The sequence below is a fragment of the Camellia sinensis genome, chromosome 8 (assembly GCF_055761805.1).
Source record: "Camellia sinensis isolate YWXY chromosome 8, ASM5576180v1, whole genome shotgun sequence".
NCBI lineage: Eukaryota > Viridiplantae > Streptophyta > Magnoliopsida > Ericales > Theaceae > Camellia > Camellia sinensis.
The window spans coordinates 190,001,081-190,016,958 of record NC_138968.1 but is presented as its reverse complement, the minus strand read 5'-3'; the positions used below and the strand labels follow the sequence as shown (position 1 = coordinate 190,016,958).

At 33.5% G+C, this 15,878-nt stretch overlaps 1 protein-coding gene across 5 annotated transcripts; it reads right to left on the bottom strand.

The window, feature by feature from the left end:
- Positions 1 to 1,783: 1,783 nt before the first annotated feature.
- Positions 1,784 to 9,629, bottom strand: LOC114308603 (uncharacterized). Of its 5 annotated transcripts, XM_082884834.1 has the most exons (10): positions 9,274 to 9,530; positions 8,389 to 8,432; positions 8,182 to 8,253; positions 6,659 to 6,748; positions 6,013 to 6,055; positions 4,925 to 5,031; positions 3,605 to 3,700; positions 2,752 to 2,942; positions 2,565 to 2,634; positions 1,784 to 2,206 (listed from the first exon to the last, which is right to left on the bottom strand). In XM_082884834.1, exons 2-10 carry the CDS (start codon positions 8,389 to 8,391, stop codon positions 2,099 to 2,101), a joined length of 780 nt encoding a protein of 259 aa, XP_082740960.1. In that variant the 5' UTR covers positions 8,392 to 8,432; positions 9,274 to 9,530; the 3' UTR covers positions 1,784 to 2,098. The 5 variants fall into 5 exon arrangements, with proteins under 5 accessions (XP_082740960.1, XP_028110009.2, XP_028110011.2 ...); XM_028254208.2 differs by lacking the exon at positions 8,389 to 8,432 and having other exon boundaries at positions 9,274 to 9,629; XM_028254210.2 differs by lacking the exons at positions 3,605 to 3,700; positions 8,389 to 8,432 and having other exon boundaries at positions 9,274 to 9,629.
- Positions 9,630 to 15,878: the final 6,249 nt, after the last annotated feature.

Here is a 15,878-nt window from a genome sequence, read left to right as displayed (position 1 = left end):
CGTTGGATTAGCAGACGGATGCGGATTGATTTTTTCCAATCCGTCAATTTGGTGGACAGATGACGAATTAGAGGTTCCGTAGCCACAACTGACCCACGCCCACCCCTATACTCACAATTTAACAAATATTAAAAGTTATAAATGATATAAAAAAAATCTCTGCAGCTACTAAATAATTACTTCCTAAAATGATTTTACATGTAAATGCATAGAAGTTTATCATAAAAATTAGACATAAGCTTAAAAGCTTGTTTTAAGAAATAGGAAAAAAAAAAGTTAGTTTATTAATTGTTTTTGACTTTTTTTTTTTTGAAAAATATATATAAAAAAGAGAGAGAAATGGTATGATTTAAATAAACTAATAATTAATGAGTTGATTTTTTTACTTAATTGTCAAAATAGACCATAATTCTTATATTAGATGAGAAGATTGCATCCAAATTCTATAACCCAATTTTATGCAATCTGTTCTTTTACCCTTTCTCCTTGTGAACGAAAGAGAAGTACGAAGAAGGAAGGATAAGAAAAAATAAATTAATTGTGTTTTTTTAATTAAAAAATAATTTATTTTATTTTATTTTTTTGGATTAGAAAGAAATTTTCATTAATGAAGCCAAACGGCATATATAGAGAAGAGTTCATCTAACAGATAAACTTATACCAAGCAAAAAAAAGATCATATCAATAAACACACAGGAGTTAAAGTTGTGAAAAAATTTAGACGCATAATTCGTGCTCGTGCTCGTAATGCAAAGCAAAAGCCAATCAATTGGCCATAGAGCATGTTTGAGATAGATTATAGGCTACAACCACAAAGTGGGTAAGTTATAGCATAGCACCGATATACTCCATATATATATAACCAAACCAAAAAATAAGAAAAAACAGGAAAAATGAACCTCATTCCCAGAGAAAATCGGATCCGTAAAGGCGGGCCAGATCCGTAACAAATCTGGCAGCGGGATGGTGGTGATGGCTATGGTGAGTGACGAAAGAGGGGAAAGAAGGCAGATCCAGCACCAGTGGGATGAAGGAGGAGAAACCCAACAAATTTCCACTATAGGAGAAGAAACACCTCACAAAGGAGAGATTTAGAAGAAATAACTCTTAATAAGACTTATTGAGCAGATAGCAAAAAGGGAGAAAAGAGAAAGGGGGAAGGAGAGAGGTAGCCAAAGGTCAAAGTCCTCTCTCATTTCCCCTTCCCAAGCAGTGCTGCACACAAATCCTAAAAATAAATTAATTGTTTGAGTGACTTTTTGACTAGCCATGTTTAGAAACATAATATTTTAATAAATTTTAACTTTTTAACTAAAACATAAATTAAAAAAAAATCTACAATTTAAATTAAATAATAATTTCAAAATAATTACAAAAAAAATAAAAGTATAAGATTTAGTTACACAATTCAATATATAAATTGTTTATACTTTTATGACATTACAATGATTTTGTATTAATGTCATTTTTTTACAATTCTCTTTGAAAAAACACAAAAACAAAAAACAAAAATTAGTATGTTTACAATGAATTTTTAACTTTTTATAAAAAATAAAGAGAAAAAAAATCAATAAATTTTTTTTTTTTCCCTTACCAACCGAGGCCTGGGAATGGTTTTTTTTTTGTTTTTGTGATTTTTTTACTTATACTGAAAAGAATATAAAAAAATAAAAAAGTGATAGAACAAGTTAGAGCAAATAAACCAATAAACAACTTATTGAGGCAGTACCCAACCAAAAAGCTAAACTAAGTTATCATTTCACTCCCTACTTTTTTACACGCATTTTTATAAAAAAATCAAAAAACTAACTAATTCCCAAACGAATAAATATGTTTGTCTCTTAAAATACCACAAATAAACTAGATAACATCACACAAAACCAAACATTTGGCTTTGGTATAAATAAAATAGCTAAGTGTCAAGAGAAGGGTTTTGTAATGTCAATCCAGTTCAAATTCATACATAAAATTACTACAAAATTATTTTAAATACGGGTTGATAAAAGGCACTGCAAATAAGTTAATTCACACATACAATGCTCTGCCCGGACGAGAGTAACACTAGAAGTAATTTTCACAAAAGGCACAGCATGTCGGTTTAATTCACCAGCATATGATCAAATCCTCCCCCAGCCTGTAGCGCAACCCGAGGTCCCTGCACATTGTGAAGCAACTGCTGTAGCCACCTTCTTGTTGTTGGATCTTCCTGAAAATATAACAAAAACATTACAGTAAAGCTCAAAATAATCAAGATAAGTGGAGCACGTAGGGCGGTGTAGGGGCTCCTGAACGCCTAGTGTTCAATCTCCCAACATCCACCAAGAACGTTGTACTGGTGATCAAATTGAAGATCATTGGTTGGTTGTGATGTTCTCATCTATAAATCAACAACTTTGGCTTTCCTCAATAGCAAGAACCCAAAAAATACCTAATTACTACTCTTAGAGGAGATTGAATGCTCAGTTATGCTCCGTTTATTTCAACAAATTTTTTTTTTTTTACAAAAAACGTGGTGGTGTGGGGTGGTGATGGGCTGAAAACTGAAAATCTCAACCAGTACTTACACGAAGGCAAGTACTGAAAGTGGCATCCCTTAGCATGTCTGGAAGGCAACTTCTTAATGCATCGCAAGCCCTGCATCACGATGACCAAATATAATTTATTCAAACCAAAGAGAGGAGGAATGGATGAAACTAACGTACTTCATTACATTACACTTGCAAATTATTCCAAATTACGCAATTGACCAACCTTGGATTATCAGATAGTCGAAGATAACAACGGATAATATGTTTTAGGAGCCGTGACGAAGGTTGTTCAGCAAGGGCTGCCACCATATTCCCCAAAACTCGACCTACAGCGAAAAACCTCTCTGCTGTGGTGCATACATAATCCAAGCCCACATCATCCAACAGAATTTTTTGAACAATGAATGTTGCAACCTGCTAGGAAAATTTAATGTGTTTTATCAAACTAAAGAGGATATAAACTGGGGGTATTGATGTTACAATAACAAGGTACCATGAAACTATAAGGCAGACTCTACCAGGCCTAGAGTCATCAATATCTACAATTAGAAATCATTTTGTAAGGTATCAGCAACGGTAGCAATAGTATATAATCCTAAAACCCAACATAATTCGTAGAGCTCACCACTTCTTAGAAACAAACCACATCCTATAACTAGTTGCATTTGCAAAGAAACTAAAAAACGTTTAGGGAACCTGCGCCACTATTTTCTATGTAGGATGTGCCACCAAAATGAAACAAATCAAACATTCTTAGAGTTAGAAAACATATTGAACTTCTTCGGAAAGGAAAATGCAAAAGATATTTTATGAAAAATTAAGTTGTTTTTTAGCTATAAAAAATTAAGTTGTTTCTTATAATCTAAAAAGTACTTTACGAAAAGAAAAAGGAATTTTGAATGAATCCATTAGCCTCATATCAGCTTTAGGCATACCTAGGCTATAGCTAGCAATATATTCAGATGGAAAATAGACATGAATCTGCAATAGATAGTGACAAAAGAAACAGTGAAATTATTGGTGCTATTCATCAGGGAAATTTTTTTTTTAATATAATGGATTCAGATGCACTTAACTGTTTTTGACAGTTCACTGCCCATCTCCATCGTCCGCAGGCACAGTGGAATTATTTCTGTTGAGAGAAGGAAGCTAATAACTTCTGTATCATCAACCTAATAGAAAAAAAGAAAAGAACACAAGTTCTGATTTTCACGATATTCAAATCACCCCCCCCCCCCCCCCCCCCCACCCCAAAAAAAAAAAAAAAAACTTAGTGACTCATGAACAAGAGCATAGTTATTAGGGACACCAAGAGCTTCCGAAGAACGTAACTTCCCCTTTCAATGAGAGAGGGAGGAGATTACTGCGAGCAAAGTGAAAGAGGCATACTGCACATAAAAATTTCTCCATTATATATTAGGCGGCTGTTAACTGCTTAAAATGGTCACAATTTATGGGTTCAAAAATTGGGGAAAAGGGAGAAGAAAAAGAAAGCAGTTGAAACATATATCAAAGAGAAATTCAACACCTCTGTTTTGGTTAAAAATTCATCATAGGTCTCCTCAAGGTCATAGAAGCAATCTATAATGTTGGCTGCAAATGGCTTCCAATATATGCAGCTGCCCATCAAAATAGTGTCTGCAGGACTTAATGAATAGTTTTAATTGTATTTCTTTTCCAAACTTTTTACATAGGTATATTTAAATTAACATGTGCCTGCATAAAAGGAAGAGAATACAGTGTGCGACTCAGACTCTTATTTATTTATTTATTTTTCTGGGATTTTCCTTCTCTTGTTTTCTGTTTTGAGGACTCCCTGTCCGCCTTTGTTTGCATCTCTTTCTTATTCTTCTTTTTAATAAAAGTTCCATTTTGTTGCTGATCAAAAATAAATAAATAAAAGGAAGATAATAAAAACTAAAACCAACATCTAGACAACATAATACATACCTTGAAATTATGAACCAGTTTGAATTTCTAAGGAAATGTATATTAATTAAAATTGTCAAAATAATAATTACCATTGGTTGGAACTGAGAGAATATGCAAATTCATTTTAAACAGCTTATTAGCTTCTTCAAAAATATTTCCCCGTCCTTGGGGAACATTCAAGAGATAAGATCATGCCCATATAACTCATGCTAGCTATAGATTTTTTTATTATTTATTTTTATAGACATGAATTAGATTTTAATTCTTTATGTATATTATTTTGTTTTTCAATTTTATCATTTGATAACAAGTTGCAATCTGCAGAGGGAGTCCTTACTAACATATTTAGTTGCCACTCTATTTCAAGGAATGTATTATCTCCACGAATAGAAGTATGAAAATTATATGAAAAAGAGCAAGATTATTCATAAGACGTAAAAATTAACATCAGCAAAATGAAGCACCTTCACCAAAGCACCAATGACGCCTAAGCTAGTCAGCCTCAAGTACTCAAATGGCCTTGATTTGCTTGTTGTATTAAGAAAAGGGTACAGATAAAGAGGAATATGAGCTGCAAAGGAGAAACCATCAGTTAGGACAATTTCATCTAATTGCAAGAGACTTCTCAGTAAATATGCATCAACAAAAAGTCATGGGAAGAATAATCTATTTGCCTTATTCTGACATAATGCTCATTTTTCAAAGGCAAAAATGTAAAACTTAACTGCTAAAAGTACATATTCAAGCCTTCAAATAAAGCTGGAAAACCTATGATAAACATGGATCAAAGATATCAAGTCAAAACTTTAGAAACCTGTCATCATTAATGCAAGCCAAGTCTCTAATAGCAAGCCACATAGGAGGTATATGGAACAAGATTTTTGCTCAAATGTGAAAATGTGAAAACTAGCAACATGAACAAAAAAAATTTTTGCTCTCCATTTTATTCAATATTGAAGCTGAAATTTACCTATCAAGAAGAAGATTTTTTCCCTCTAGTATTCTGAGCAAATTATACTAAAGAAACATGGTCGTAGGAGAGGATACAAACAGAAATGAAATTAAGGCTATGAGGTTTGATGAAATTGTAATTCTATGTTACTCATCGAAAAAATAATTTGAAGTCAAATCAAAATTGTCATCAAGCCCGCACTTTTATTATACAATACTGCCAATTTCTTGGAAAGAAATAATCATAAAAAGTTTGAAATATAGGACCCAGCTCCCCAAAGAAAAAGATTTGGAACTTATTTTTAAACCTTCAAATATCACTACTTCATAATAATCATATATATGAAGAGTCAAACTAACATAAAAGAAAAAAGTTTTATTTAATCTGAATTTAAACATGATGTCCAATGATTTTAAAACAAATATAAGTAAAATATAGACCAATATAGCACCACCCATTTGTACACAAAGGGATATGCATTTGATTCAAATAAGAAAAAATGAACCCAAAAAAATACATGGTACATAATTATAGCATTATGATTAAGACTGATGCGGATAATGGAGCCTTTATGTGTCAACACTATCAAAAAGAAATTACCGTTGAGGAACAACATTCGTGTGTCTGGGTGAGAGGCTACACACTGCGAAAGAGTGTACAATAAATAAATAGCATTAGTAATGTATTAAAAATATATGACGAAAAAAAAAAAAAAAAAAAAGGCGCCAAGGCGCATCCAAAATGATCCTGTGGAGACACCTCCATGGCCCATTGACACCATCCCAAATAAATTGACTGGAGGTAAAAGTTCTTGAAATGACATTGATAGAAGAACATAGCATGTACGATCACATCCAAGGATACAAGACACAAACTTGAAGACGCCTGTATGATATCTTTATCACTCAACATGTTTGAACTAAACATTACCATGTAATTGAAAAGAAACACTATCATCAATATTAGATAGATTGCTTCAAAGTAAAAATTATGAAGATGAATTATTTTCAGCAGAATTAACATAAATTGTTCCCATGCATTTGAGGAAAGGACCTCTTGCAATTAATATGCTAACACAAATTTTTGGTCCTCCCCCAACCCACCCACCAAAGTAACTAGAATAAATACTATGACAGACATTCAAAAAAGAGACCATGCAATGATAAGTAAATAAAATAAACAAGAACAAAAGGAATCAGCATAAAGAATAATTTGATGCAAAACCTGAGAAATAAGCACATTATACCTGAAGGAGGGCAAGCGCATTGCAAACTCGGTTCGATTGTGCTGGGGTAAGGTTTGGTGGTGATAAAACAGGGTATATGGAAACTATCTCCTGCAAATAATGAGGGATTCCAGCATAGATCATACAGATGACATAACATGATAGGTATCCATCCAGTCAATTACAAACAAAAGAAGTACAAAACATAAAATTTGGTTTGAGCTTACAGAAATGTTGTCTTTTCTAAGATATTCAAACAATAAAAGTAAAAATTAATAGACACAAATCAACATAATACAGAATCACAGATATGTAGGCTTGGACTAACAGTTGATCAAGCTAACCTAAGGCCTGTCCATTTGGCCCAGAAAAAGGTTTGGGATGACCCATCAATGAGTTTCCACAAAATTTTAAGCCACAAATTGAATCTTGACTGAGCATAAGCTACTCCTAGCTCAGTCCAAACTTAGGTCACTGTCGACCACACACAAATATCTTCATTATTTTTCATTTAACAGTTCAGCAGATAAGATTTAAATTATCTCCTTATGCTTGTTAAAACTCTACAAATAATAAGATTTCCACTACTTAATACTCTTACCCCACTATTATCTTACCACTTGCATCCTCTTGAAATAACTTTCTTTGTTTCTTACCCTCTAAAGCAGGAAAGCAAACTTTGCTATCGGCATTGTACAACTTATGGCCACAATTTCTGGGTATTTCAGAGTTACTATATGAATCTCTTTCTTTGCTGAGAATTTATTTAAAGATGTATACATTGCCACTTAACTTTGTTGAGTAGTTATCACATGCTCAGTGCCATCAATTTGTTAATTCTTTTTAACTTTTTTCTCTGAAATTAAACCAAATACTTATTTAATTGAATATTTATTCAACAATAAGATTATGCAATTGGTGTCAAGGACATATTTAATGAATTTTTTATAAAATTTGTTAATTCTTTAACTTTTTCCTCTGAAGTTAAACCAAAGACTCATTTAATTGAATATTATTCAACAATAAGATTATGGAATTGGTGTCAAGGACATATTTAATGAATTCTTTATAAAACTCGGGTTCTATGGAGCATTATCACTCTAGCATTCAAGATTTGGACTCTTTGGAAGGCTTGCCAAGTTCACTCATTCATTAAGCTCATATACTCAATTTATATGCAAGAGCCCAAAGTCAGTCTTTAAGCTCATAATCTTTGGAAGGCTTGCCATGCTCGCTAGATGGGTAGGCCAAGTTTGGGCAAAATATGGTGGTTAATAAATCAGTCTGAGCCAAAACTTGTAGTAAAGTTTTGTGCACAATGTTACTTCGGTGGGAACATATATCCCCTTTTTCTGTGCTAAATAAAGGAACATACTTAATCTGTGTGTCATAGAAAAAAAAGAAAAGCTTAAAAAGTTAGGGATTTCCCAATGACATAAATAAAGAATGACAGAGAAATCAAGGAAAGCTTTTCATCAACCACAAGTATAAAAAGAGGAGAGAGAAACTAAATGAAAGAACAGTTGTGAAGAGCATTGAGCAACCTGTAAGAGTGCAGCAATAGTACCAAAAGAGTTCCATAATAGTGGAGCCAAATCTTGAAATAGTTCTCTCTTCTGAAAAAGAAAAAATATGCAAATCATGTATGACAGCAGCAGTAGTACCAAAATAACTCCACATGCAAAAAGCCACATCTTGAAATACTTATTTGTTCCAAAAACATAACAGACAAAGTAGAACAATAAATTAACCATAACCAATTTCTCTCTGGGAGGAAGAAGAACAGCAATTTGTCCTGCAAAATAAGTCACATGATCTATGAGTCGGTTCTTGCTATTTGAACTCAAGATGTGCCATTGACTAGCGACTGTCACTGGCAATTTCCTACTTGAAAAAATATGTAGTTTTATGTAAAGGTAATTGTACTCATTACATCATCACTAGTTTTCAACTGGAATAAATTGCACTGATTAAGTTCCGACAAAATCAGAGTTCAATGCTCGTCTTTCTAAACCTAGAAAGAGCTCCCTCTCCCAGTATGGCATTCTAAGCTACTCTGCATATGAGAAATCTCAAATGAAAAAAGAAAAAAAAAATCTTAACGTCATCACATAAAATCCTAAAATCCTCTTTCATGCATTCACCTGTCATTTTCAATTAAAGGATACCCTTTGAAATTTATTACAACCAAAATTCACCCCATTTAGATCATAACATCATCATCACATACCAGTACATTTGGATGTAATTTTCATCATTCCCACCTCCCAAATCCCATACATAAAGCCAAAAAAGTACAATTTACATCAAGACTGGAACTTTGTTGCATAGTTTAAAGAGGAATTTCATAGTTTTTCTCAGCAATTAAACAAAATTAGTTGACTTAAACATTTCAGCAATTGAATGCTCGAAGCTATATAAACAGTCAAACTGACTTCAAAACGTAACCTTTCGCATTCGTCACACCTTCAAATCAAAAACCCTCGCGATAATTTGAACCCTATGATTTATGAACTAGCAAAAATGAAAACAAAAAAAAACAAATATAAAACACACTGTGATTATTCGAAACGAAAAACAGATACATACAAGGAATCTAGATCGTTAGGTATATATATATATATGTATATAAATACCTTGGAGAGTTCGAGAAGAGCGTTCTCTCTGACATCAGGGTTGCTGAGATCGAGCACCAGCTGTTCGGCGGATTGCATTTTCCGATCCTTGCTCGGTTGAGGTCCGGCGGCGTTGGCGGCCGAGGAGGCGGAACCAAGGAACGGAGAATTCATGGAGAGAGATTGAGGCAGGTTTGCCATTGAAGACTCACACTTTCCTATCGATTCTTTCTTTGTAGAGAAAGAGGAAGAGAAGCATTGAGTAAGAAAATTGGCAGGCGGTGGCGACAGAGACGACAAGAGAACTCGAGTTGTTGCTACACGTGCCATTCATTCGCGTTCACGTTTCACAAATTTAGGCCACGTTTAGATAAAAATAAAATAAAATAATCCAAGGGTTGTGACGTTGTGATAAAGTCTTGGAGTTTAATCGTAAGGTCACAAGTTTAATTTTTTTGTTGGGTCAATTTTATGAGTGGAGTACTGTTGGTTAAGAGGTTGGATCTTAAAGATGCTTAATCAGTTACTTAGTGTGGGTTTAATGCTCCATCGCTGTGCGAGTCCTGACTTAATCAAAACTTGCCAACTTGCCTTGGGAGGTCGAGACAAGCTTCCAGGTTATAGTCTCTTACTCAGAACGGACAACAGGACACTTGCAAGTCCTGGCTTAATCGAAACTTGCCTTGGGAGGTCGGGACAAGCTTCCTGGTTATAGTCTCTTACTCGAAACGGACAACAGGATACCCTGGTGACAAGCTTTCAGGTTGTAGTCTTTTACTCGGAACGGACAACAGGACACCCTGGTGATCTCCTCATGGGACGCTGCCTTGGACCTGCAGGAGGGTGGGAGGATTTTCTCTGTAACAATAAAATAAATAAAATAAAATAAAATAAATTAATGAAATATAAATTTCTTTTTTTCTTTCAATTTTTTCTTGCTTCTATCTTTCTCATCAAATTCATTATTTAAATTATCACTTATTTTAAATTAGATTAATTTAGTTTAATTAATAATATTATTAATAAATTTCACTAGTTTAATTAATAATATTATTAATAAATTTCACTAAAATTAATAGATAAAATAGTCTATTAACTCTCTTGAACATATCAATCTAAAAAAAAAAAAAAAATCCAATTGAACATGATTGAGTCACTAATGTCTAATTTTAAAGATCTATTTTGTTTCCAAATATTATCTTGTCATCAATTTTTGTCCAATTAGTTAATACAAGTTATAAATTAAATAAAATGTAAAAAATTAAAATACAAAATTAATATAACTAAAATTAAAATCAAATTAACAAAAGAGATATATTATAAAACAAGATAGTATAATTTATCTAAAAAAGTTAGTTATGCCACATGACTTCCCTACCATTGAATATATTTATCATTATCTCTCATCATTTTTGTCGATTTTTTATATTAATGTCATTGAAACACAATAACGAGAATACTCCTGTACGTCTCATGAATTATTTAATTTTATTATCTAAAAATTAGAACAAGAGATTTGATTGGAACCTCACAAAAAAATTATTTTTTGATTAAAAATAAAAGGTTACTATTTTGGTAACAACTTACTAAACAAGATAATATTTTTAAAAAGAAAATTGTAATATACATCCCTTTAAAAAATAGTGTATTATTTTTTTAATTATGATATTATTTTAATTATGACTGTAGGAGCCAAAAAGTTGATATACTTGAAAGCGGCCAAAGCATCAAAACCCGCTTAAAATGGGTTGAATAAGGTTAAAGCCCATCATTGCTGAATAGATATCCGATTAAGCATGAAAATATCAAGAAGTGTTGAATTGTGAGTACTTGTACCGAATAGAAGAGCCCAGTATGTCGGAAGGGTTGACAGGGGCCCATTAGGTGAGACCAGAATGTCCCTTTCAAGGAAGTATAATAGGGGGATGGGCCTTGACAGAATGACGATGAAGAGATAAGCTGTATGAAGTAAAAATCGAGAAGAGTGACTCTAAAAAGGGGGGGGGGGGAGGTTAGAGAAAGAGGTACGTGTTTAGAACCTTGAACTTCAAGAAATCGAAGAACACCAATCTTTCTACAGAAACTAACTTGTCCATCGAAGTGCTAATTCTAACACGGATTTAGGGATACGCAACTGCTGCATCGTTTTGGGCGCCAAGGTGATTTCAAAATTAATTTCACAGCGCCAAGATTCGAACTCCTGACCTGTCCAAGAGAGGTGCCAGTGCTTACCACTGCACCAATCAATATCCTTACTATTACTAATGACATATATATTATTTATCTATTACTAAAGACATATATATTATTTACACCTTATAAACATACGGTATGTTCTGTTTTGGAATTTTGTTAATAGTTCCGTTTTGGAATTTTGTTAGTATTTCCGTTTTGGAATTTTATTTGTTTAAAAAATCTTAAAAATCAAAACTACACCATTTAAGATCTTACAATTTATTTTACTTTATTTTTTATTTTTTATAATCTCAAACAAACTCTCAACTATCAGTGTCTCAAAACTCGAAAAAGTTTGTTCTCATCGGCCAACTATCTATCTACTTTCGCTGGACACTTTCGTCGAAGACTCTGTATCGCTTGCACCGTACTATTCAGGTTTGTACGAATACAACATATTTTCTCTTTGAATGTTGGTAGGCCTCAAGAAAAAACATATAACTTTCTTCACTATTGTGATTGTGATTGGTTGGGTTTTTTTCTTGCAGAATGTTACGAGTTATTTTTTTTTTCTCTGTCTTCAGAACTATTGCTTTGGTTATTAATACTAGATGCTAGATGTGTCTACCTTTATTGTTGGCCCTTTGTGCGTTGCTTTGTTGAGTCTCTATATTTTTTTTTATTTTTATTTTTTTTGACATCAATAAAGTGAACAATAAAATATATAAATAAATTAATATAAAATATTATAAAATTAATGGATGACTAGATTTAAGATTTTTTATTATTTAACTTTTATTTTATATTTTCAAAACTAAGAACAATAATGTTACATCTATCGTATTGTTATACCGTATTATATTTATAATTTTATTTGTCAACAAAATATTATTGTAATGATGAATTTTGTAAAATAAAAAAAGGTGAATCTTAATTCTTTCAATTGGTCAATTGGTGATTGTTCTTTGTCAATTTTTTCTCTGCCCTTGAATGTTAGGTTGTTTTGAGGATAGAAATATTATTATTATTATTTTTTATTCAGAAGGCATTATGTTCTAGAGAATATGTTATACTACTTCAAAATTAGAGAAGATAAATCTAAAAATTTTAATAGTAAAACTTGGGCATTTATTTTATTTTATTTTTTACGGTGACATCTATATAAATTTTATGTCATGACAATCTCAAAAAATCTTTCCTTACTTTTATATTTGTTCTCAATTTTTTAGATTTGTTGGTGTTGGAATGGAGAATGATGGACGTGAAGATTGTAGCAAAGATATGAGGGAGTTAACTAAAGATAAAACACCATGTCTTGGCATGGAATTTCATTAAGAGGAAGTCGCATATCAATTCTATAATGAATATGGAAGGATTATGGGGTTTGGCATTAGAAGGGATTACCATAGCAAAAGTAGAAAAGATGGTGCTATGATTAACAGGAAGCTTGTTTGTTGTAAGGAGGGAGAAAAAGAAAAAGATAAACGGTAAATACTTGTTCACTGCAGGAATGTGAAGCACCCAACTTAGTGAAAGCCTGAATGCAGCATTAAAGAGGTGTTTGCATGCTGATCATAATATTGTTCAATTTTTTACCAACTTCAATCGGATTGTTGTAGATAAGCGGTACGAAGAAGTAAAAGCTATATATAATTCTAGACAACAATTGCCGAGAATGAAATTGAAAAAGTCTCCTATGTTGAACCAAGTTGCGAGTTTGTACACCCCTCCTATCTTTGACTTATTTCATAATGAGTTAGACATGTCTCTTTGTTGTCGAGTGAAGCAATGCCATGAGTTAGAAGGAGAAGTTCGATACGTGATTAGCTTGTATGGTGATGATAGAGAGTATATTGTGGAGGGTAATATGGAAGTTAATGAGTTAGGAGGAGACAAAATTTGTCAAAGAATTCATTGCACTTGTCAAAAGTTTGAAAACATTGGAATTTTATGTGGTTATGTAATTACAGCACTTGATAGAATAAATGTTACGGAAATTCCTGAGAGGTACATATTAGGTCGATGGAGATTAGATGCCAAGAGTGGTGAAATTAAGGGAGGAAAAGTTGAAGTGGATGAGAATGATCCCAAGTTAGAGATATTAGCACGTTACAGGGATCTTTGTCCTAGGATGGTAAAGCTAGCAACTCAAGCATCTGTGTATAAGCCTACTTATCAATTGGTTGATGAAGGGATTAAGGAACTGTGTACAAAAGTGAATAAAATGATGGTATCATTTGATGATTCGAGTGCTTGTGGTAGTGGAAGCAACATTGACATGAGTTCTAATCCTAACTTTGCACGAGTTAAAGGCTTCAAAAAAAAAAGAAGGTGGACAGAAGGGTCGGGGTAGATTAAAATCTTGGCATGAGAAGACTAATAAGAGGACAAAAATTATTTCACAACCTACCAACTGTAGTAGGTATTGTTTACCTACTTGATTCTAATTTTTGTTTTCTTTTTGACTCATGCAATGTATTGATAAGTGTTATAATTTTTTTAGAAAATTGGCCAATCAAGCAACACGTTAAATGTTCAAAGTTCCTCTTTATGCAGCTCACAGGTTAGATTTTATTTTTTATATTTAAATTTTCTTATAATAGTATATTTACTTCTAATAGTATTTTATGAATTAGGATGTTGGGACACCGTATTGGCCACAATTGATGAATTATGGTAACAATTGTTTCAAGCTTGACGATACTAACATTACGTGCTCATCAAATTACCCACAGTCTACCCTTTTATCTTCACAAATATCATTGAATTCACAAACTTCTCAGGTATGCAATTTTTTTTTTACGTTTGTAATGTAGTTTGTTTCTAATAAAAAATAAATTGATTCCAATATATTCTCTCACACTTATTCATTTTTATTTTTTCAGGGGATGTCATTTGATGAAAGAGAGCTCAATCCCACGGGGGGCGAGTCATTCTTAGACAATGAAACTTTTTTACAATTTTTTAGTCATTTACAACCTCCCCCACAGAATTGAAATGTAATATTTTTATTTTATTTTTTACTGTCATTATTAGATAATGGTATTTTTTTTTTTGAGACATATTTTCAATATTTCAAATGGGTTTTATAGAATTTCGTTTGAGCCTATTTTTTTTAGTATTGTTTTGGATGGACATACTATAGTTTTTGGCATAACTTGATAATTTTTTGTTTTAATTATTGATTTGACAAATTATATTGTTTATTCTTCAAGTAGTCATTTTTTTGTCATTTTGCTTCTTGTTCAGATGAATAGGTTCAAATATATATATATATATATATATCGAATTGAGTGGCATCATTAATTAATAAAAAAAATATAAATTAAATTGAATGGACATTATTTATTTTGTCACTATGAAATTAAGAACTATATATGAGAGGGTAATTTTTGGGAAAGAATTGGGCCGAGCTGTGAGTTGGGCCCTGCGGCCCAAAGTGTGAAGGAATCGGTAAGGAGCCGTAATGTTATTTCGGCCCAGTAGAGGTATAGGTACTCCGGCCCAGGAGAAGTGAAGTTACTCCGGCCCAGGAGAAGTGAAGTTATTCCGGCCCAGGAGGGGTGTGGTTACTCCGGTTCAAGAATGTGCAAAGCAACTCCGGTCCGGTGGCAGTTTGAAGTGAGTCCGGCTTTGCATTTAGTCCGGTCGGGACATATTATGGTTAGGTCGGTCAGAACTTGCCACTTGGAAGTTTGATCTAAACACACCATGGTTGAACAGGGGAAAGCCGAGATAAGGAGTTGGAGGAAAAGACCGAGCTTAGGACAGTTCGGCCTTCTCTGTGGCTCTGCATAGGCAAGCCTATTTCGGTCATATAGTAGTTCGGCCATGGTGAAAACCATCCCACTTGGTTTAAGCAGTGGGGGAGGGTGTAAAAGGATAAGCATTATCCTTAGGAGCATGAATCCTAGGAGGACTCTGCATGGAGAAGTAAAAGTCCTACTAGGATTGTGCCACTCGAAACCTATAAAAGCTCACAAGCACCACCTTGGAGGAGGTAATTGAACATAATTCTTTCTGAGAACATAGAGCTTTGTCTATTTGTCAAGCTTACTGACTTAGGCATCGGAGAGGTTTCCGGCACACACCCGCCGGCTAGCTCACGTTTGTGTTTTCAGGTGATAAAGCAACGTCGTACGGGGGAGCGTGGACTTGGTCAACAGGATTATACGAGGAGAATTATTTCCTCCCCGTACAATTGGCGCCGTCTGTGGGAACATACAGACAAGAACAAAAACCTCTTGACTAAGCTTCTCCTCTTTTCAATCAATGGCACACATTGAAGAACTACCGCAGTCCGCCGTTGATGGGCTAACTCCAGACGGGGGCGCAAGGCGAGAAGGATTACCCTCTGTCCCTCCTATGGCAGATCTGGAGCCCCAACAACATAATTCCAGGAGGAGTGGCAGGGGAAGGCGGAATAGCAGCCTCGTCACTCTCAAAGTCCT